This window comes from Camelus dromedarius, chromosome 7, assembly GCF_036321535.1.
Source record: "Camelus dromedarius isolate mCamDro1 chromosome 7, mCamDro1.pat, whole genome shotgun sequence".
Lineage (NCBI taxonomy): Eukaryota > Metazoa > Chordata > Mammalia > Artiodactyla > Camelidae > Camelus > Camelus dromedarius.
This window is the reverse complement of record NC_087442.1, coordinates 19,898,601-19,921,036: the sequence shown is the minus strand read 5'-3', so window position 1 is coordinate 19,921,036 and position 22,436 is coordinate 19,898,601. Positions and strand designations below refer to the sequence as shown.

Below are 22,436 nucleotides of genomic sequence, written 5' to 3'. Positions count from 1 at the left end.
GAGGTCAGCAGACACTGGTCAGGGATTGGTGGCTTAAAGGTCAAATGTGCCTCTTCAGAACAGTGAGAGAGTGCTCACTGTCTTTTCAAAAGATACTTCAGAGACAAAGGAAAATGGATATGGGGTCTCAGTTCTGCCTCTGAATACAAGATCCTACGGATGGATTCCTATTTGATCACAATGGACCCCAAGGAGGGGACCCACTGTACATACTTACCTTCAGCGAATGTATGTTAGGTCATTAGCATGGCTGAGGGGGTAGAAACTGTAAGGCACATGCTGCCTCCAGCAACAAGGGAGTTCAGAGAAAGAAAGAGGCGGACAGTTAATCCAATGGATTTCTGATGAGTGTAGGAAAGCAGAGCAAAAGAGGAAAGAATAAACTTGATGGGACAGGAAAAATGGAGGCATTTCTATATATGTAATATAAAGTAACAGTGGTGTTTTAATATATTTCATATACTTATACAGTGACCTATCCAATATGGATTTTGAACATTAATGTTTTCAATAGTTTATCTGTACTCACTTCCATTTTATAGGTTATAGCACTGATGCTGAAGAGGCTTTTGATTTGGTGGCATTCATAAAAACTAGGATTAAAATGAGGAAGTTTACCACTGACAGTTCTGTTTCTGAGGTCATAAAATCACTAAAATTGCTCACCATATTAATATAGGCAAAATGTGGCAAAAACACGAATCAGAGAAAAAAGAAGAATAGGTATTATGAACAAAACGGTAAGTAGTGAAATATCTGCATTGGAATAAGATGATGATCACTTTCCTAGGCAAACAGGAAGACACATATGCCAAACCACAGATCAGTCTGTAGCAATAGTTCCTCTCCCATCACAGCAAGTCAAATTCTGCCTTTAAATCCAATAAACACAACTATATGTCATATAGTGCATATTTTGTTGAACCAAAGGAGAAGAAACTATTTCTCACAAAACTGAATCTTCAATGGAAGCCTTGTTGGTGTGGCTTGTTTTCAATGCAATTTTAGAGTCCTTGCACAGAAGGTTATAAAAATAATAATATTGGTATTAATGATAGCAATTCTTTCTCTATTAGAACTGGCTTCTCTAGTAGAAGGGATGGATATGTGCAGAAAATCAGCCCTGTCTTATAATCAACAATGAATACTGTGAGAAATTGTTGCATCATGTAACTGCCATGTGCAGTTGGAGAACTGACACCAAGGCTGCTTTCACTCTCCTTTGCGCCTATTTAATATCAGAGCACTACGTGTGGCACTCTATTTTTCTTCTGATTCTAGACAGGGTAATTATAAGCTGCAGCAGACAGAAAAGGAGAGGGGGGAATCAAACTCCCTGAGTCAAAAGATAGTGGTTGTAAAGCCAAGTCCTAATAGCAAACTTGCATATAGGAAGGCTGAGAAGAATGGGGTTGAGGAGTGAAAATTAATGCTCTCCTATCAAATATATCCTTACATTAACTAAGAATGCTGTGAACAGACTCAGGAGGTGGCATTTATATAAAGAGAAAATAGAAGGGCTTGGCTGAAAATGTGGGACCTCACTATTGCCAATCTGTTTCTAAGGTAATTAAATCACTGACATTGGTATCTAGATTAATGAAGGTAAAGTGCAGTGAAAACACGAATCTGATGAGAGCACCTCTGAAGAGTTGAGCGGCTGGAGTCCCCGGCTCCCGCACTGTTTATGAACTGGACGGGGCTTGGCGATTGCTCCCCGGGGCTCCCTTTCCCGTTGGTCCTGGCAGTGATTTCAGCATCAGGGTCTGAAGTTGCAGAACCATTGTCTAAAATTTGCAAATGAATAAGTAAGTAAATTTAATTTCAGAATCTGTATTTACTTGTTAGGCAGTTCCATTGAAATTAGGTGGGAAAAAAAGGAAATCATATCATCGTTATTAAATTATTCTTTAAGTTCTAACATATATAGACTCTCAAAATGTAGTCTGTGGACCTCAGGAGTCCCCAAGACCCTTTCAGGGGATTTGCAAGATGAGAATTATTTTCATAATAATATTAAGATGTTATTTGTCTTTTTTACCGTGTTGATATTTGCACTTACTGTGCAAAAGAAATGGTGGATGAAACGGTTGGCAAGAATCAGGGCAGAGGTACTGAGTTTTATTAGTAATTATTGCATTTTTCATCAATACACACCCACTCACAGTTAGTAAATATGGCAATCATATTTTTAAAAGTCCCTGACTGAAGTAGTAATAATAATTTTATTAAATCTCACCCTTAAGTACACATCATTTTTAAGACTCTGTGTGATGAAATGGAGAATCCACATACAGCATGTTTGCTACATACCAGTGTCTCAAGGAAAAGTATGAGTGTGAGTAGGCTGCTTTTGCCTTGAACATCATTTTCACTTGGAAGAAAAACTGACAGGAAAACTATGGTTATTTAGATTTGTGCATATCGCAGATACACTCTCAAAAATCATACAAGAGAACTTCTCATTTCAAGGAAAACAACTGATGAAATAGTATTTGTTGCAATGATTAAATCTTGAACAAAAATCTGAATTTTGGAAACTGCCATCAAAAGCTTGACTGATTCCCTGTCTTAATAATGACTTTTCTGATAAGACAGGTGTTGAGGTTAATAAATGTGACTTTTTTGATATTGTGTAATGAAGTTTGTCAACATTTGGAAGATCTTCATAACTCAGTGAAGCAATATTTTCCAAATGACCAATGAGCGATGTTACAAAATCATAAATGGGTAAAAGATTCATTCAGAGTGCAAGAAAGACCAATGGGTTTACTGTAACTGAGTATGAAAGCTTCATTAGTAGAGTTTCAGATTCTACACTACAGCTAACCTTTAAGACGCTACCAGTCACCAGGTGTTTATGTAGTATCAAAGAAAAATATCCATAATTATCTGAGAGGGCTATTAAAATATTCTTCCTTTTTTCAATTACAGATCTGTGGGAGGCCAGATTTTCTTCATGTACTTCAATCCAAAGAGCATATTGCAACAGACTGAATGCAGAAGGTATGGAAATCAGCTGTCTTCTATTAAATCAGACATTAACAAGACTTACAAAAAATGTAAAACAATGTCATTCTCCTTATATATTTTTATTTTGGCAATATAGCTATTTTGCATACAAATATGTTATTTATGTTTATAATGTGTTTAGTATTGTTATTTTTAAGTAAAATAGTAAATAAATATTTTTTAAGTTCTCAGTTTAAATTTTTAATACCTTAAATATTAAGAGAGATAATTCACATAAACCAAAACTCTTTGAGGTCCTCAAAAATTGAGTGTAGAGGGAGACTGATACCAGAAAGTTTGAGAATTTGCTGTTCTAACCAGCACAATGAGAGAAGAAATAGAAATAAGAGACCTAGATATTAAAGAAGATTTTAAATTTTAATTTGCATGTGATGTAATATACCTAGAAACTTTAAGAGAACTTTATGAGACTAAGGGAAATAAATATGTTAGATTATAAAAATAATCGAGATTTTAAGGTTAATTATAAAAATGACCTATTTATAAGATAAAGAGATTAGATTAAAGAAAATGCTAACAAAATATTTTTCCCATATACCAATTAGAAATTAACACTAAGAACATTTCATTTACAGTAACAACTGCAGATATAAAATATACTTCCTAGAAAATAAACCTATTAAGAAATGCAAAGGACCTGTAAAAACTTATAAGTCCTTTATAGGTCTTATAAAAATTTTACTTAGGGACATTAAAGAAGACCTGAACGAAGAGAATGACACACATTGCATATTCCTTACTTGGTGACTAAAAGTGAAATGATGTTAGTCTTTTCCAAATTCAGTGTTTAGCCTTAATACAAATCCTAGTGGGCTTTAAAACAAGCTTAAAATGATTTTAAAGACGAGAAAAAAAACATGTATGTGTATATATATACATATATATATATATAAACAGAGTGAGAGAGAGAGCAATGTAATTTGGAGACGATGCCTTATCAAATAGAAACATATATTAAAAAGGTAAATAATCAAAACAATGCAGAACCATGACCAAAACAATGGAAAATAATAAAGAACACAGAAACAAATCCTAGAATATATATAAAAATCTAATGTATGTTAAAGGTAACATCAGAAATCAATGAGTAAAAGGAGAACTATTAAATAAATGGTGCTGGGATAATCTGTCAACTATCTAAAAAAATCAAATTTAGATAAGCCATTCACATCATATACCAAAATACGTAACAGATGGATTGATGTAGAAAAAAACCCCACAACAACCAGCCAAGTTGATAGAAGAAAACATAAGTTAATATCTTATTTTGGATTTTATGAATCTAAAGCAATAAAATACAGCATTAAAGGTCAACAGATTTAATCATGTAAAAAATGCAAACCTCATATATGTCAAAAACCAACACACAGAAAATTAAAAGGTGAATAACATATTAGGAAAAATATCTGTGATATATATGAATGAGAAAAGGCTAATATCCTTAATTTATTAAGAGTTTTGAAATTAGTTCTTTAATAGAAGAAGGATCATGTGCACAAGGTAAAAATGCAAGCAAGATAAAATTGTTAATATGGACAGGAAGTCTTCTTCCCACTCCAGACCTGCAGGCCCTCAGGCCTCCTCCCCCAAGGAAACCCCCTTAACATATTTCTGTCTCCTTCCAGAAATGAAACAACTACATATTTTGCATATATTTTATTTCCTCCCCTTTTTACATATCCAAGAGAATGCTATTCATACTGTTTTACATTTTGGTTTGCTGTTTATTTTGTTATTGTTTTATTTTTACTTAGTAATACTGCTTGGGAATTGTTCCAAATTATCAAGTAAAGATTTTTCTTATTTATTTTCAAGGCTATCTTGGTTTTCAGTGGATAAAGATATCATAATTATATAAGGCTTTTATAAATCAATAAGTAATTCCATTAGAAAAAAATGGGAAAGGACACATAATGTCCTCAAAACAAGAAATATGTATGACCAACAGATATATGCGAAGCTCAATAACACTATCAGAGAAATTCAAAATAAAACTATTAGATATCATTTCAGATCCATCAAATTGGAAAATATTTACGAAACCGAGAATCATTCAGCATCGGCTAGGATGGAGAGAAATGAGTCCCCTCTCTCATTTGCTTGGTGAGAATACAAACAGGTAGAACCTTTCTGGAAATAATGTGAAATCAGCACTGAGTATGTTAAAATGTTTACACCCTTGGACTATCTGCAGTAATTTATCTTTAGGAAATAATGAGAACCATACAAACATTTATGTACTTACATTACAGCATTATTTTATAAAAATGAAAAATTAGAAAAACATCAGTGCCCAACAGTAAGAGATTAAATAAATGATGGCATATCCAAAGGACAGACATTATATGACAATTAAGCTTATGAAGTCTAAATAATGACATAGGGAAGTGTGCTTGATAAAACGTTAATTGAAAACACCATAATAAAAAAATATATACAAAGAGTATGGATTTGGGTAGGGAAAATAGACCAAACTGTTAATAGAGTTTATTATTTTAATTTTCTTCTTTATATGTTTTTTACAGTTTTCTAATTTTCTAGAAATATACTTTTAAGTCAGGAAAAAACAATAAACATTATAAAAGGAGATTTTTTTTATTCCTTCAAAGATAGACAATAGGCACACAATCTGTCCTACAGGCATTCCTGAGTGAGTTATTATTCTGTGTAGAGCACTAGAAAAACACTAATACTACTCACACATTATGGTGTCCTACTTTACAAGAGCCTATTTTGCTGTGCAAATTTATCTCAGAAGAGAAAATTGCATGTGCCCATATGGTGTTGCCATCTCAACAATGAATTAAAGGACCAAATCCAGGTACTTATATAACCAGGTTAAAATTGGGAGTGTTGTATGAGGAGACTCAATTATCTCTATTACAAAGAGCCCTTATTTTTCTGCCATGTGAGAGGCATCGTCAAAGATAAATTCCTGTCTTTTTCAGATTCTCTTTATCCTCTCTAACAAAAACAAGCCCAGGGAAATGACAGTTAAGTTGTACAAACCCGGTGTTCAGACTTCCTGAGAAACTTGTCTTGAAATCAAAAGTCAAATTCCTGGCCTACATCAACCTTAACAAAACACATTCCCCTTCAATAAACAGTCACATAATGACAGCTGAGTACTTCAGGATGAAATAAAGACCTTAACTCTGTGAATTCTTTTCATGAGAGAACACCTAAGAGGTTTTCTTTTTCAACTTGGTATTTACGAAAGGAAATCTGGTGCCTACCTATCTTTCTAGCCTTATCTCTTACCCCTACACCTACTCTGCCCTCAGACCACAGCCAGACAGGATTATGCGAATCCCCAAACAAGCTTGGAGCTGCTGCTTCTCCATGCCTTTGCTCGGGGTGCTCCTGAGCCTGAAACAGCCTCACATTTAACTTGCACCTGTTGAGATTCTACCCCTAAAGGGGGCCCAACTCAAAAGCCTGGAGGAAGCCTACCTCAGTTTTTTAACCAGAAAATACGGAGCTCTCATGGCACCCCGTATTTCTCGAAAGGCACACTGCAGAACCCCTGAAGGATGCAATACAGGCAGTGAGAGGACACTGATTGCTATCAGAAACACACAGATTTGTATCCTATGTCCATTCCTTACTGGCTGTCACCTTGAACAAGTAGTTTAACTTCTGAGGCTTGGGCTTCTCATCCATAAAGTATACCTTCCTTCTAGAGCTTTTGAGAAGATTAAATAAGAAAGCTCACGTGAAGTACCGAGCAATATATATTCAACAAATGACGGTTTCCTTCCAGTCCTCCATTATGAATTTCTGCCAAATTAATAATTTTGTGTTTATCATTTTCCCCACCCAACACACATACTTATGTGCACGTGCACACTCGTGGCTACAAACTCCGCGGAAGCAGAGCTGCGTTTTATTCATCTTTGTAGTCTCATAGCACCTAGTTCTGTAACCTGTATGTATACAGCAGGCACTAAAACTATTTGTTGGAAATAAATAATTAGTATATTAAACACATCTAAAACATTTAAGAGTATAAATGCTACAGCCAGAAAACCAGATCGCTTTTTAAAAGAAATAAGAATTAACAAAGCACCAGATAGCATTTCTCAGAGAGTAACAATCTAATTACAAATAAATATATCAAAGTCCCACATCCCTGTGAACACAGGGTGAGTACTTCAGTCATATGGTCAATCCATTATTTTCCTCACATCCTCAATTCTCATTACCTTCTAGCCTTTGAATCTCCTCAGCTGTGACTTCCAGTGTTTGATCAGATAGGGAAGCAACTTGGATGACCTGATAGAAATAAGAATGAAATGTGTAGATGTGTATGTTTGTCTTTAAACAGGGGGAATTTTGTCTTTTACAAAAGACAAGGAAATATCAAACATCAAAGATCTCCTGTTTTAAGACACTGTCAATGTCCTCAATTAGAGACTAAATCGCAGGTCTCCTTAATTTAGGGGTGGTAATTACATCGCAGATGATCATTCCAGAAGAAAAGACTTGTTTAAAACATTACACGATAAACTTAAAAGACCAAAAGGATAATTTTGGACAAGAAACATAAATAAGAGTTTAAAACTGTATTCATATATATGTCTAGGCCCAACATAACATGCTATTTCTTGAAAATGCAATACTTACAATAACAGATTTGTATCAGCAACTCTTCATGCAATAAAGAAATAAATGTAATTATGAATATATTGATTAGTTTTTAAAGTCCTTTTCACAACTTAGCTCATGAGATCCATGATCCAGCCAGAGTTACATCACTGGAACCCTTGTTTGGGGGCCAGAGAGACACTTTGTCCGTAATATTCAAATGAAAAAGAAAGTGACTTTCCCAAAGTAACAAAATAGCCCATGGTAGAAAGACTTGGAGAAAGAGCTTGTCACAGACAGGAGATCACTTGGTTTCCACAGGGAAAAATGTCCAAACAATAAAGAATCCAGAATTCTAGATTCTAAATACCAAATTAAATGGACAAGGTAAAATAAAACCTAAACCACAAATCTGATGATTAAAAAGCAGAATGTACTTTATAAAATTCTTATCAAAGAAAAAAGAAAAGTTTCATACCAGTTAGTCCCCTCATAGGTGAAATATAAAGAATGAGAAGAAACCCCTCTGCAAACTTTGCCTAGAGTTGAATTTAGAAATACTCACAAAGCACAAATTAGACAGTCTTTACGCCAATGAAAGATCATTAAACTTACCAGCTGGGCAAAAGTTGTAACTTTTAGTCTCTTGAAAAGCTCATCTTTTTTGTATCTATAATCTGAAAAGCAGGATAGGACAAATATTTTTCCAGGCTTATTTTGCTTTCTTAGAGGTATTAATTCTTTCTAGCCATCAAGTTAACATGGTATATTTTTCTAGTTATTTATATGCTTTTACAAGTATTATCTCATTTGATCCTTACAATATTCTCAGAATTAAGTCTCGCAGATATTGTATCATCTCTTCATTTATCCCTTTGCTTTGGCCAAAAGTTGAATTTATAAGCTACCTTTTTGGGGTCTAGTGATTTTACCCCTTGCCTTTATTTTATTGATCTACCATTTTCCTTACTATGCTATGTCTACTTTGACCATAGTGTATGGCATGCATTTTAATAAGCCCTTTAAATCCTTTTCAGAACCAGGCAGGGAAGAAACATCTGCATTTTACAAATGAGGACAGAGACCCAGAGAAGCTGACTTGCCCTAGGTCAAGAGCTGGTAAGACATTTACACCCCACTATTCCATCTCTGCCCCGAAAAGAGAACAGTTCTATTCCTGAGGTTACAAACTATGCTAGAGACACAGCACAACCCCCCACTTCTTTTTCCTGGAGTACAGTGCTGGGCGCAAGTGCTGGGTCCTCACAATCTCTTGTATCAGTTTTCTTTCAACTCCACTTCAATAAAAATCAACCTATTCAATTTTTGCAATATGAACCAGTTCTGAAGGTCTATTGTACAACAAAGTAAATATACTTAACACTACTGAGCTGTACACTTAAAAATGGTTATGGTAAATATTATGTGTTTTTTTTTAAAACCACAATTAAAACAAAATAAAAATCAACCTAAAACATCAATATTTAATCAGCTGTCTTTACAGTTCTACGACAACTCAAATGGAGGTACTCCTGCACTTGTTTATATTAACAATTCTTCATATTAAACAGTTTTTTTTTTTTTAATTTAGCCAATCTCACTTTATCTATTATTTACCCCATGGAGGCATGTTAAAAGTTGGCTTCCCTAAACTTTTCTGGAAGTGACTGCCAATTCTGATGAGTTCTCAGCATTGAACTCCCGCCCACCCTTACCCTTCACTCCTATTCTAGGTTTGTATATTGGCGCCCATGACTCTTTAAATACTGCCTCATTATTTCAGAATTAGTGAAGGTTAGCTGGATAATTACTGTGGCCTTTACTGTCTCATAAACCAAGACTCCTAGCAACAAAGGAAAGGATTAAAGGCACTTAAGATTATTTACCTGGTGTTACTAATCATTTCCATGAATTTTCAAAAAAAAAACCCAGAACAGACTGGACAGCTACTTTGGAGGATAATGTTAGCTTGGTTTACCAAACACCTTACAACTCGGAGTCAGGAAATACTACCTTAAAAACAAGCCTTCTATAAATATATCAAGACTCCTTTTTACACGGAATTAAAGCTTCTTATGTTCTAAAATGTCTTGAAGAGAGCAATTTGGCTAAAAACTGACCATTACTTCTAGAAAAGTCTTAGAATAGCTTCTTCTGGATACAAGTTAACACACTTAGATGCAAAGGAGCGTCTAAAACCCGCCAGGATGCAGATTCAAATAAACTAAGCAGAAGCTTTAAAAAGTGCAAGTGAAAAACTATAGTATTCCTCTCAATTGCCACCAACTTGTTCACCAAAAGTCATTTATATAAATCAAAATGGCAATAAGTCAGCCAATGAAAACAATTAACAGCTTCCAAGTAGTTTGCACTGTGGCACTTATCCACTGACATCTTTTGGTATCACTGCATAGTCTGAAATACTTCTCCAATTCTTCACGTTCTAAGTACAAAATGTACACATTAAAACCCCCTTTAAATAGAAATTACCTTAAACAAAAAAACAGGCTCTGCTATTTTCTAATGATTGACATTTCTATTGTCCTCTCATAAGCATTAGAAATCCCACTGCACATTTGAGCCTGAACTCTACATACCTGGTTCTGGTTTAGAAGGACAGCCATCATTAGGACTTTCTGACATTATTACTCAGAGATAAAAGATCAAACTAGACGTTTTACAGTAAGTTAAGCTTTAAATTTTATAAAAAGGATGACTTGGAAAGCTCTGTCAGTCTGTCCTTGCGAGGGCGAACTGAGCTTTAAGAATGGAGCTTCTGCTACTGTAGCTTCTCCCAAACTCTGTGATGGAGACAAATCATCCTAGTTTCAGATATGTTATCAAGTTTTGCTTCTCCAGTAAGTGGAGTCTAAGTCTGTCTCTCTCGAGTTACTGGAAGGACAGAGACCTGACTATCTAGGATGTTTCACACTGGGTCCAACTAGTGTCATCTAACCACGAGCAGCCAAGAATGGGCTTTGTAAACAGTCAATAGACATAGAGTGTCTATTTTCTCCAGGCTGAGTTGAAAGAATATTCAGATTACAAAGGAATTCTGCATTTTCAGGGTTCTGTTAAAACACGTTATTAGCAAAGGGAAGTTGGGCTCACAGTGGAGGACAAATCAAAGGAAGTAACAGGACAAGGTTTGTGATTTCACAGAAAGACATGGCATCTAAGGTAATCTGAGAAAAGTGATGGGTTTAGGGTGTCACAAAACAAGGCAATATTCTCCTCCCTTCTGACCCAAAAGAACATCTACAACAGAAGATGGGAAAAAAGAAGGAAGTATCTCCCAAAATGTAAATCCCAAACCAGAATCTGAAGTAATTCTAGTCAGGGAATCAGCACAAAGTATGTGAAACAAGGTGAGAGGAACCTCCTGTCTTACTAAAAGGAAGCTCACAACTTCTAAAGAGGGAAGGTGAAGTAAGCCTTTTCAAGGACTTTAATCCAGAGGTATTTCTTTTGGGAGATAAGCTCCATTTAAAGTTTAGATATTAAAGAAACAACACTGTGCTTTTAAGAAATGTTTTAGACAGGGTTTCAGCAATCTGGGTGGAACAGGACAATTTTTATGGGACAAATTTTGGTGTGGACAGGTGAGCCTTACACCCAACTACCAATGGATAGGAGGTGAAAGAGGCTACAAACCAAAACAGAAGCAGGCCAGCTGAATTTGCCTGCCATGGATGAATTAAGGATGACAACAATGAAGTGTAGGTGAGTAGACAAGATTTTTTTTTTCACGGTTTAAAATTTTAATATACACTTAAAATATATTTAAAATGTAACATTTTATATATATATATATATATATATATATATATAACATTTAAATATGTAGCATAAAATGTATAAATATATTATAAAATATGTAAGAAGAAAAGGACACTGATATTATATATTAGAAAACAAATGTCTACAGCATTAGTCCTTGTATAGCTGAACGTGGCAAATAACAAATTTGGCACGAAGCTGCTCCTGTGCCCACATCTATTGTCTGTGGTTTCTCAATACTGCAGCAATTCAACAAGAACAGAAACATTATCATTTAAATTAAAAGGTCTGCTGTGTAAAAATAAAAGTTCTGGTGAATTCTGGATTTGTAATATTCTCTTCCCAGAAGAGGTATATTACCAGAGCTAAGTCCTGAACTGCTATCAATCAGAGCACCTCCTTACTGCCATTAGCTCAATACTCCCCTAGCACTGGGTTCTCTTCCTGAAGCTATGAGCAAATCCATCTTAGAAAATAGATGTTCCTACTTCTTCTCGAATGCTGGCCTAGATGTGTACATTTTACAGCTGTTTTGGACACAGACTGAAAAATTATGATTTTGTGCAAGGGCAATGCACTCAATGACTGGTAGCATATCTTTGCTGAAGATTAGTTTTGAAAAAGGGTGTGCATGAAATACAATTTTTAATTAAAAGAAAGCAGACTGCAATGAATTTATAATACATAACACTACTCTAAGAATAAGCTCTTTCTTTCTCATACCTCTAAGTCTTTCATGAATACTGTTGAATTTATACTTAAAAGAATGTTATGAAATAAGAGAGATATTATTACTCCTATCTCAGGTATAGAGAAAATAAGAAAATAGGGAAGATTAAGTACTTTGAATAAAGGTCATAAGACTGCCGTACAATGAAACCAGAAGCTTGGGTTCTCACTATTTAACTAGAGGTCATTCCACGTTAATATCTCCTACGGGATCTAAGTCAGACAGAACTCAGACCCAGAGACCACGATCTTAGCAGCTGACCAGAATGGCACACAGTGTTTCCCACATCCGTCTAGGCACCTGCCAGGCTCACCTGACTCCCATAGCTCTCCATGTGTGTCAGCTGTAGAGTGTGGTTTGGGTTGTTAATAACCAACTTATAGAACAACTACAGGGTTCCATTATCTCAAACCATCAATAGAGTTACTCACTTCTTTTGATCTCTTCTAGCTTCTCAATGTATTTAGTCATACTGTTACCTAAAAAGAGAAGGAAGATTTTAGATATGCTTTTAATGGAAGACAATGAGTAACAGTGTGAAAACAGAATGGAGTACAAGTGTTCCCTGAGCCTTTCCATCCAGTTCTTACAAAATTACAGTAGACAAATGGATCAGACACGGTAAATAGTCTTTTGCATTATACAGCCTCACTAAAAGATGAGGAGGAATCAAGGGAAATGTTTTGGTCAAACGTGTTTAAACTGAGGTGCACACCTAATAAACATTAAGAACTCCCCCCAGGCAGTAAAAATGATCACTTTATGTAATTTTTTTTCTTTCTGAGTTAAAGCTTTCCTTCTTTATCCCCCTCACCCCCCATGCGTTTTTTTGTGGGGAAGATATGCAGAGGAAGAGAAAGAGCAGTGACCTCTGAGTGTCTAAAATGTGCCATGGTGCCTACCCGAGCAACCCCTTCCTCTCTGCTAAGTCTCTGTGGTTTCCTCCTGTTTCCTGAACTTGGTCCCACTATTTGTGCTGCTGTTGCAGCCTGAACTAGACCACACAGTCTGCACACCACATTCACCAAGGATCTGATTGCTGAGAAATGACAGCAGATTCCCACCACCGTGGAGAGTCCCCAGCCCTCATGTTTTATAGCCTGGTTCTACAACACTACTTTCTAGCCAAGGTGGTTTGGAGAGTTTTCACGCATTAAAACTGGGCCAGGATCATTCTGGCTTCCAAATGAACTAAAGTCTAGTACTCAAGCCAGGGGCTATTATTTTTTACTGAGCATGTTCAATTTGATTCAATTCAGCACAGCAAGCTCTATCTGGCATCTAAAAGGTGTAACAACAACAAGAAAAATCAACTATTCAAAACCTCATTTCTGATTTTGTGCTTCTAACTTAAACCTTGATAGGAGCTAGTCAGATTCAGTCCCAACTTCAGACAAAAGAAATGCTTCCAATTAATAGCATGAACTGTGTTTTCAAGTACTATTCTGAACCTTCATGTTTAGGTGAAGCAGAGAAAGAAAATTCTTGCTCTGAAACCCAAAATACATTTTCAAAAAAATAACTTATGTCTTTTGCTATTATTAAATCTTTACCATAAATTCATCATGGGATAAAACTCCACTGAGTTAAAAAAATTTTTTTTTCATCTAAAGACACACAGTCCCTAAATCAGAACCAAAAAATAGGACTTAGTATAGTCCTGGATCCAGACAATATCCTTCCAAAGCTCAGAGAGACATGACATTTGTCAGGGGTGCTCAGAAGGCCCCAGCCTTCTCAAGACAGATACTGGGAACATCTCAGAAGAAGTCCAAATAGCACCAAAGACCAGTATTAGAACCAAACATGAGCTTTTCTAGGTTCTTCAGGTTGGAATTGACCTGGAAAGTAGCGAGATCTCCACGGTGAGCTCCTCAGCCTCACACCCCTCTCCCCAGCAACTCAGTACTCAGGCAGGAGGTCGACTGGTCAGCACAGCAGGCGAAGAAGGCAGGGCCAGTGGTGTGTTGCTCAGCATCCCTCAGTCTTATTCTTACGCTGTTTTACACAGTAGCTTCTGGTTACACGTTCCCGAGTCCCTTATAGTGCCATGTCGTTGATTACAGCGCTTAGTTTGCTTTGGTCAGAGAAGCTTTGAGCTTCCTCCCAGAATCGTCAGAAAATTAAGGTACAAAAAGGGATTACTGACTTGCTCAGTGACACAGCAATTTAGTAACTGCAAGTAACTGCAAGCAAGTCAGATTAGTATTCCTAACCTCCTGGTTGCTAATATGGCTCACAAAAACACATCGCTTCTCTAGCTGTGCTGTTTTAAAAACATGATTTCACTGTGAGGTAAATATGTAGGAAGTGTTACTTCCTTTACTGTAGCAGGTGGGAACCATTTTATGCTCTAAATTCCTTGAGGCACACTATGCATGGGAAACAGTAGCCAACCTCATTATATAGTTTTTATTGTTAAAACACTGCATTTCCAATTTATAGTAGTTTCCACTAACAAAGTGTCTAAAATCCATTTCTCAGTCAGTCATCAACATTTTCAGAGTATTGACACAGCGCTTCATCTTTGTACCCGCAGAGCCTCTCAGTGACCCTGTGAGGTAGGCTGTCCTTCCTACTGTTTGTTTTTCCCACTAAAAGAGAAGACAGAGACTCTTGCAGAGGTATACAAATATTTGGCAAAATTAAGAATAAATCTAAAAGGGCTATTGATAAGAAGCTCTTTTCATTACAGTTATTCATTCCATCCAAGCTGGGGGAGGGGGGAGAAAATGGAGAATTTCTGCATTGCTTCAACTGGAGAAATGAGACGGGGGACAGCTGACACAGAAAATCCCTAAAAATAATTTTAGAAAATAAGAAAAGTAGTATTTTACTCCCACTTCATATACTGGTTATATCTTAACTAAGCAGCTTATCTTACTGGATCTAATTTCATCTGAAAATAGTTTTTTGAATAACTTTTAAAAAGAATACAAATGAATCAATTCTATAACTGACTTATTTATTAACACATCTTTGTTTTACATAAAAGTAAGGAGCCTAAAAGACTACCAACAGACCAATTTTTTTCAATTGAAATTACACATTCCTGCTAGAAAAATTTTCTTAGATAAGATTTAAAAAAAAAAAGTCAGTGGCTCCCCATTGTTTACTGACTAAAGTTTAAACTCCTTGGTCTACTGCTGAAGGCGCCAACATCTTACCTACCTCTTCAATCTTGCCTTAATTACTAAACTTGACAAACTCTCTGTTAGCCTTCAGTTCTCTAACATGTCACCTTGCCCATGTAATCATAATAGCTCACACAGCTGGAAGTGACCTTTCCCTCCTCTGAACTTCTGCAGCACTCGGCTTACCACTCACAAGGCATTTATCATTGTACTGCCTTATTTTGTGTGCAAGTCTTATCTACCTTATTATACCGAAAGCCCAAGACTGTTTACACACACACACATACAGAGAAAATCTTTATCCCTTCCATTGTCTAGCATAGGAGGCACTCAGAAATATTTGCTAAATGAAATATACTATGAAGCTCTACTATCTGAAGAATCCTTACAACGAATTATTTTATAATGTAAATAACCACACCCCAATTTGGTTTGAGTTTCTGGACACTTGATTTTCTCTAAGCTGAACTCAAACTGATTTATATATAGGTCGTATATGTTACGTACCACTTATATGACCCATAGTGTTTCAGGACTCAAGTAACCTAGAAATGTATACGGTGGTATTTAGCTTCTACTTAGTTTATAATTTAAGTTGCAACATAAGATGTATAAAAAAGTTTTACAATTAGAATCAAGAGAAAGAGACAACTCAACTATATCAATAGTGCTAAGCAAAGAGAGAGCACAATTGATGAACTGAGTGACTCATTCACTAGATTTTTTGCTTTGTTTTCCTATAATTTAATAACATTATTTGTACTGAGCCAGTAAGAAAAGCAAGTGATTTTGAGCAGCAGTAATCTAACGTAGGTAAGATTTATAAGGCATGAACTCAGTTGCTAAGAGACAATTCCATTGCTTTATTTTTCTTCAATATTTCCCTCCTCTATGGAGAAGTTCTTTTGGCTCAGAAGGAGCAGAAAGCGTGAAAAGAGGCACAGTGGTCCTTTGTTAATCTCAATACGTTATACTAGCGCATAGTGCTTTCTGGTTTGTAAAAGGCTTTCACATTCGTTTCTTCCTTTGACATAAGAAACAGAATTAAATATCAAATAAAAATGAAGAGTACCTAGTCTGTAATGAGTTGGAGTGCTTAAGATCAAGGCTATTAGCAGATATTCAGGAAAGTAAAGACTAAAGAAGCAAAAAAGGAAATGACTGGTTTGTATGGAGGTAAGAAAAGTAATACGAATTTTTTTAAATAAAAATAAGGCTAGAAAAGACTGAATGGGGAAAGTCTATAGAGTTTTAAAAAGCTAAAGAAATCTGAAATTAGATTGAATATAGACTGAAATGAGAGCATAATGCTATCAATGAAAGAGTGTAGGAGACTAACAAAGGGAGAGCCTGTGCTTTGGAAAGTGTCCCTTAATCAGCCTGCATTGCTGTGGAACGGAAACCCAGAGAGGGTGCTTGAGAATACACGAGAACCCTGCAGTGGAGCCTGAACAAAACGCCGTCAGGGATTTCATCGGAAGCATAATCCTTTCACGGCACAGTCTGGCAATGATGGGGAGCTGGTAAGATACACTCACGCACCTATGGAACAAAAGAAATATTTGAAGTTCAAAATAATTCGGATATTTCTAGCCATGGCTTTACATTGGTGTTTGAGTTTATAAGAGAAGTAGAGTCAGAAGGATAGAAATAAAAAACAATCTTTACCCAGGAAGAAGATATCAGTCTTTGAAGAACTCAGTAGAAGGTGATTTGGGTGAAGACAGGAGATGCCACGAAATTCTTGATTTCTTGTAATAAACTCTGAATTGCTCACTGTTTGGTAAGAAAAGATTAAAGACCCATCTATTTAGCCTAGAAATGAGAAATGCTCACTCGTTCCTGTGCCTGTTTCCACTGCTCTGACTGCAGAGCTTAAAAACATACCACAGGTGGGAGTTCCTTACTCGGACCTGGCCTTTAAAGTCACCATAGTGTTTTCTTACCCAGGACTCCTCACACTTTTCACCTCCTGGCACACATATGTAAGTGATAATATCTGGACAAAACGCTGAGGTCTGGGCTGTCTCAGGCCCTGAAGGCGATCCAGAGGGCTAAAGTGATCTGTACCTTGGCATATAACCCACAGGCCACTGTACTGAATACACAGGCAAGTAAGTCACAAAAACATACAGAAAAAGATGAAAATATTTCCCCTAGTTTGACTTTAAAATAATTTCTAAATTTGAAACAAACAAACAAAAAATTGAACAATAGAATAAGAATTCTCCCACACTAACTTTAAAATACACTGATTTTTAAGCAATGAAGCAAACTCTGGCATTTCCAAAGGTATTATAAAGCTAGTTTGGGAGACTTCTGCTTCCAGGAAGGTGAGGTGGGTGTACTTTTCTCCACTCCTCCAGCTAAGTACAACAAAATCCCTGCACGACCCACAAAATGGGAGACAATATTTACAAATCATACTTCTGATAAGGGTCTACTATCCAGAGTACATAAAAGAACTTTTATAACTCAATAATAAAAAGAAAAATAACCCAACTGAAAAACAGGCCAATGATATGAATAGCCATTTCTCCACAGGAGATACATAAATGCCAAGAAGCACATTAAAAGGTGCTCAACATCATTACTCATTAGGAAAATGCAAATCAAAACCACAATGAGATACCACTTCACACCCACAAAGAAGACTATAATCAAGATGATGGACAATAGCAAGCATTGTTGAGGATGTGGAGGAAAAAGAGCCCTCCTACACTGCTGGTGGGAATGTCAAGTGCAGCTGCTTTGGAACACAGTTTGGCAGTCCCTCAAAAAATTAAATACAGAATTAACGTCTGACCAACAGTTCAACTCCTAGGTATATAATCAAGAGAAATGAAAACATACGTTCACACAAAAACTTGTACACTAATGTTTTAGCAGCGTTATGGCCCAAAAGTGTAAACAAACCAAATGGCCATCAAATGATGAGCAGATAAACAAAACATGGAATATCTATATAATAGAATATTATTTGACAATAAAAATGCATGAAGTACTGATAAATGCTACAACAATGATGAACCTTGAAACATTATGTTCAGTGAAAGAAGCCAGACACAAAAGGTCACATATTGTATGATTCTATTTATATGAAATGTTCAGAAGAGGCAAACTCATAGACACAGAAAGTAGATTAGTGGTTACCGGGAACTGGTAAAAGTAAGGAGTGGGAAATGATTGCTTTGGGTATGGGGTTTCTTCATGGGATGACAAAAATAATTCTGCAGTTAGATAGTGGTGATGGTTTTACAACCTTGGAAATGTACTAAAAATGTCTGAATTGTACACTTTTAAAGGGTGAATTTTATGGTATGTAAATTGTACCTCAATTAAAAAAAATAACACACCACTTAGAAAAAATGATTGAATTAAAACAAACCCTCCTGGATATTATACATAAAATAAACATAAGAAGACTCTGATAGTTAGAGAGAGGAAGGCAGACTGACTAGGGACCTCAAGATCTGAGAAATGACATGACAGTTGAGTTACCTGGGTGTGTGTTTGTTTGTTTGTTTTTTGCTTCAAATACCCTAGACCTGGAGCTGAAGAAGCCAGCAACCCAGAAATACCAATGAACAGACCAAAAAAAAAAAAAAAAAAAAAAAAAAACCCCTAACAAAAGCTTGCTGTCTCCAGCCAAAGGACAGCAACACAGAAAACTATTAGACAATAACTGCCTTATTCCAGCCACACTGCCCAAGAAGCTATGTCCCACTCTCACCTGTCAGCAAAGGCCAGATGGGGAGCCTTGATTTCCATCCTCGCTGGGCTGTGATGAAATGCCTTTATAGTACCAGAAAGAAGAAAGAGGCTGGGGCTGAAAATGTACTAAAAGATATAATTGCTGAAAACTTTTCAAATTTGGCAAGTGATATAAACTTACAAATTTATATAGAAACTGAATGAATTCCACACAGGACAGACCCAAAGAAATTCACACCAAGACATATCATAGTTAAACTTTTGAAAGCTATAGAAAAAAATCCTGAAAGCAGCAAGAGAAAAAACACCTTACCACCTTCCCTGTATGGGAAAAACAATTTGAATAACAGTAGATTCCTCATCAGAAATCAAGTGATCAGAAGAAGGTGGCACAGTATTTTTCAAGCACTGAAAGAAAAGAACTGCCAACCCCAAATCCTATACCTGGAGAAAATAACCTTCAGAAATGAAGGGAAATCAAGACATTCTCAGATGCAGGAAAACTAAGAGAATTTGTCACCAGCAGACCTATCCTAAAGAAAGGCTAAAGGAAGTTCTCTAATTAAAAAAAATAAAAGAAGGAGACTTGGAACATCAGGAAAAAAGAAAGAATAGAGTAAGCAAAAGTATGGGTACATACATTCTTTTCAAGTACCCGCGGAACATATACCAAGATAGACCATATCCTGGGCAATAAAATGAGTATCAGTACACTTTTAAAAATTAAAATATACAGAGTGTATTCTCTAACAACAATGGACTCAAACTGCAAGTCCATAACAGAAGGATAACAGGAAAATCTCTGAACACTTGTAACAAACCAACCTACTTCTAAGTAATCCATGGATCAAAGAGGAAGTCTTAAGGGAAGTAAAAAGATACACTGAACTGAATGAAAATGAAAATACAACATATCAAAATTTGTGAGACACAGCTAAATCAATGCTGAGAGAAATTTATAGCGCTAACTACATGCATTAAAAAAGAGGAAAAGTTTTAGATCAGTAATCTGAACTCCCACCTCAGGAATCTAGAAACAAGAGCAAAACAAACCCAAAGCAAGCAGAAGGAAGAAAACATAAGATAAGATAACATTAACAAAGATAAGAGCAAAATCAATGAAATTTGAAACAGAAAAGCAAAGAGAAAACTGATGAAACCAAGAGCTAGTTCTTTGAAAGAATCAATAAAATGAACAAACCTGTAGTGAAGAAAAAAGAAAAGCCGCAGATTACCAGCATCACGAATGAAACAGGGGCTGTCACCTCAGACACTGCAGACATCGGAGGGATGAAAAGGGAACACTACAAACAACTCCACACACATAAACCTGAAAACTTGGATGGAATGTACTAATTCCTCAAAAAATACAAATGACCAAAACTCACCCAATATGAAACAAATAATTTGAATATCCCCGTAACTACAGAACAACTGAGTTCAAAATTTTAAAATTCTCAAAAAAGGAATCTCCAGGCTCAGATGATTTTACTGAAGAATTCTACCAAATGTTTAAGAAAGAATTAATATCAATAATACATAATCTTTTCCAGAAGACAGAATAGGAGGGAACACTTTCCAACTCATTTTATGAGGTCAATATTACTCTGATACTAAAACCAGACAAAGACAATCCAAAAAACAAACAGAAAGCTGTAAACCAATGTCCCTCATGAACACAGACACAAAAGTCTTTAATGAAGTGGTAAACAGAATTCAATAATGTATAATTAGAATTATACACCCTGACTAAGTGACGTATATTCCATAGATGCAAAACTACTACAATATTTTAAAATGTCAATATAGTCCATTATATTAATAAGCTAAAGGAAAAATCATACGATTATATCAACTGATGCAGTGAAAGCATTTGATAAAATTCAATAGTCATTCATGACAGAAACTCTCAGAAAAATTGGTATAGGTGGAAAACTTCCTCAACCTGACGTAACTAACATTATCCTTAATGATGAAAAATTGAATGCTTTCCCACTAAGACTTGGATAAAGGACAAGGATATTTGCTCTAACCACACTTATTTAACATAGTTCTGGAGGTTCTAGCCAGTGCAATAAGGCGGTAAAAGGAAATAAATACATACAGAATGGAAAGGAAGAAAAAAACTTCCTTTTTGTAGACATGATTGTCTACACAGAAAAGCCCAAGGAACCTACCGAAAAAACTCCTTTGGTAAGGTCTCAGGATATAAGATAAATATACAAAAATAAGCTATATTTCTATATAGTAGGAATGAACACATGGACACCAAAATTAAAAATACAATACCATTTGTAATTGCTCAAAAAAGGAAATATTTATGTATAAACCTAACAAAACATGTATAGGATTTATATGCTGAAAACTATACAATGTCGATAAAAGAAATAGATATTCAAATATATGGAGAGACATAGTATATTAATGGATTGTAAGACTTAACATATTAACATGTCAAATTTTCCCAAATTGATGAGACAGGTTTAATGCAACTCCTATCAAAACTACAGCAGTATTTTTATAAATGTAAATAAGATTATTCTAAAATTTACATGGAAAGGCAAAGGAATTAGAGTAGATGAAATAATTTTATAAAGAAAAATAAAGTAGGAATAATCAGTCTAACCAATTTTAAGTATTCAATTTACTATATAGCTACAATAATCAATGCTGGCAGAGGGACAGACACATAAGTCTGTGGAACAGAAACAGATCCACATGAATACGCCCAACTGGTTTTTGACACGATTCAACAGAGGAAAGAAAACCTTTTCCACAAATGGTGCTAGAGCAATTGGACAACCATAAGCAAAAAGTGATCTCAATCTAAGTTAAACCTCATATAGAAGTTACCTTGAAATGTATCATGAACTTAAATGTAAAACCTCAAACTATAAAACTTTTAGAAAAGAGCATGACAGAAAATCTTTGGGATCTAGGCTGGGCAAAGAGTTCTTAGACCTGACAACAAAAGCATGATCCATAAAAGGTCACACTGATAAACTGGACTTCACCCAAATTAAAAACTTTTGTTCTTTGAAAGATCCTAGAAGGAAGGTGGAAACACAGGCTATAGACTGGCAGAAACTATTTGCAAACCAGGTATCCAACAAAGGACTAATAGCTAGGATATACAGAGAACACTCAAAACTCAATTAAAAAGCAAACAATCCAGTTAGAACACAGGCAAAAGACATGAATAGACATGTCACTGAAGAAGGCTTAACGATGGCAAATAAGCACATGAAGAGATATTCAACATCCCACATCATTAGGGAAATGCAAATCACAAGGGCAACGATATGCTACTACACATCCAGGAGAATGGCTAAAATTAAAAATGGCCACACCATCAAATGCCAGTGAGGATGTGGAGAAACTGGATCACTCACACATTGCTGGCAGGAATGTAAAATGGTCCAGCCACTCTGGAAAACAGTTTGGCAGTTTCTTAAAAA

At 35.7% G+C, this 22,436-nt stretch overlaps 1 protein-coding gene across 1 annotated transcript in view; it reads right to left on the bottom strand.

Moving 5' to 3' along the window:
* Positions 1–22,436, bottom strand: part of CEP41 (centrosomal protein 41) — a 46,810-nt gene that overhangs the window by 8,227 nt on the left and 16,147 nt on the right. Inside the window, exons 3-6 of the mRNA XM_010975665.3 lie at positions 12,562–12,609; positions 8,236–8,297; positions 7,239–7,308; positions 1,643–1,787 (exon numbers count right to left, since the gene is read on the bottom strand). Coding sequence (XP_010973967.1) covers positions 1,643–1,787; positions 7,239–7,308; positions 8,236–8,297; positions 12,562–12,609 — 325 coding nt within the window. The remainder of the gene's footprint in view (positions 1–1,642; positions 1,788–7,238; positions 7,309–8,235; positions 8,298–12,561; positions 12,610–22,436) is intronic.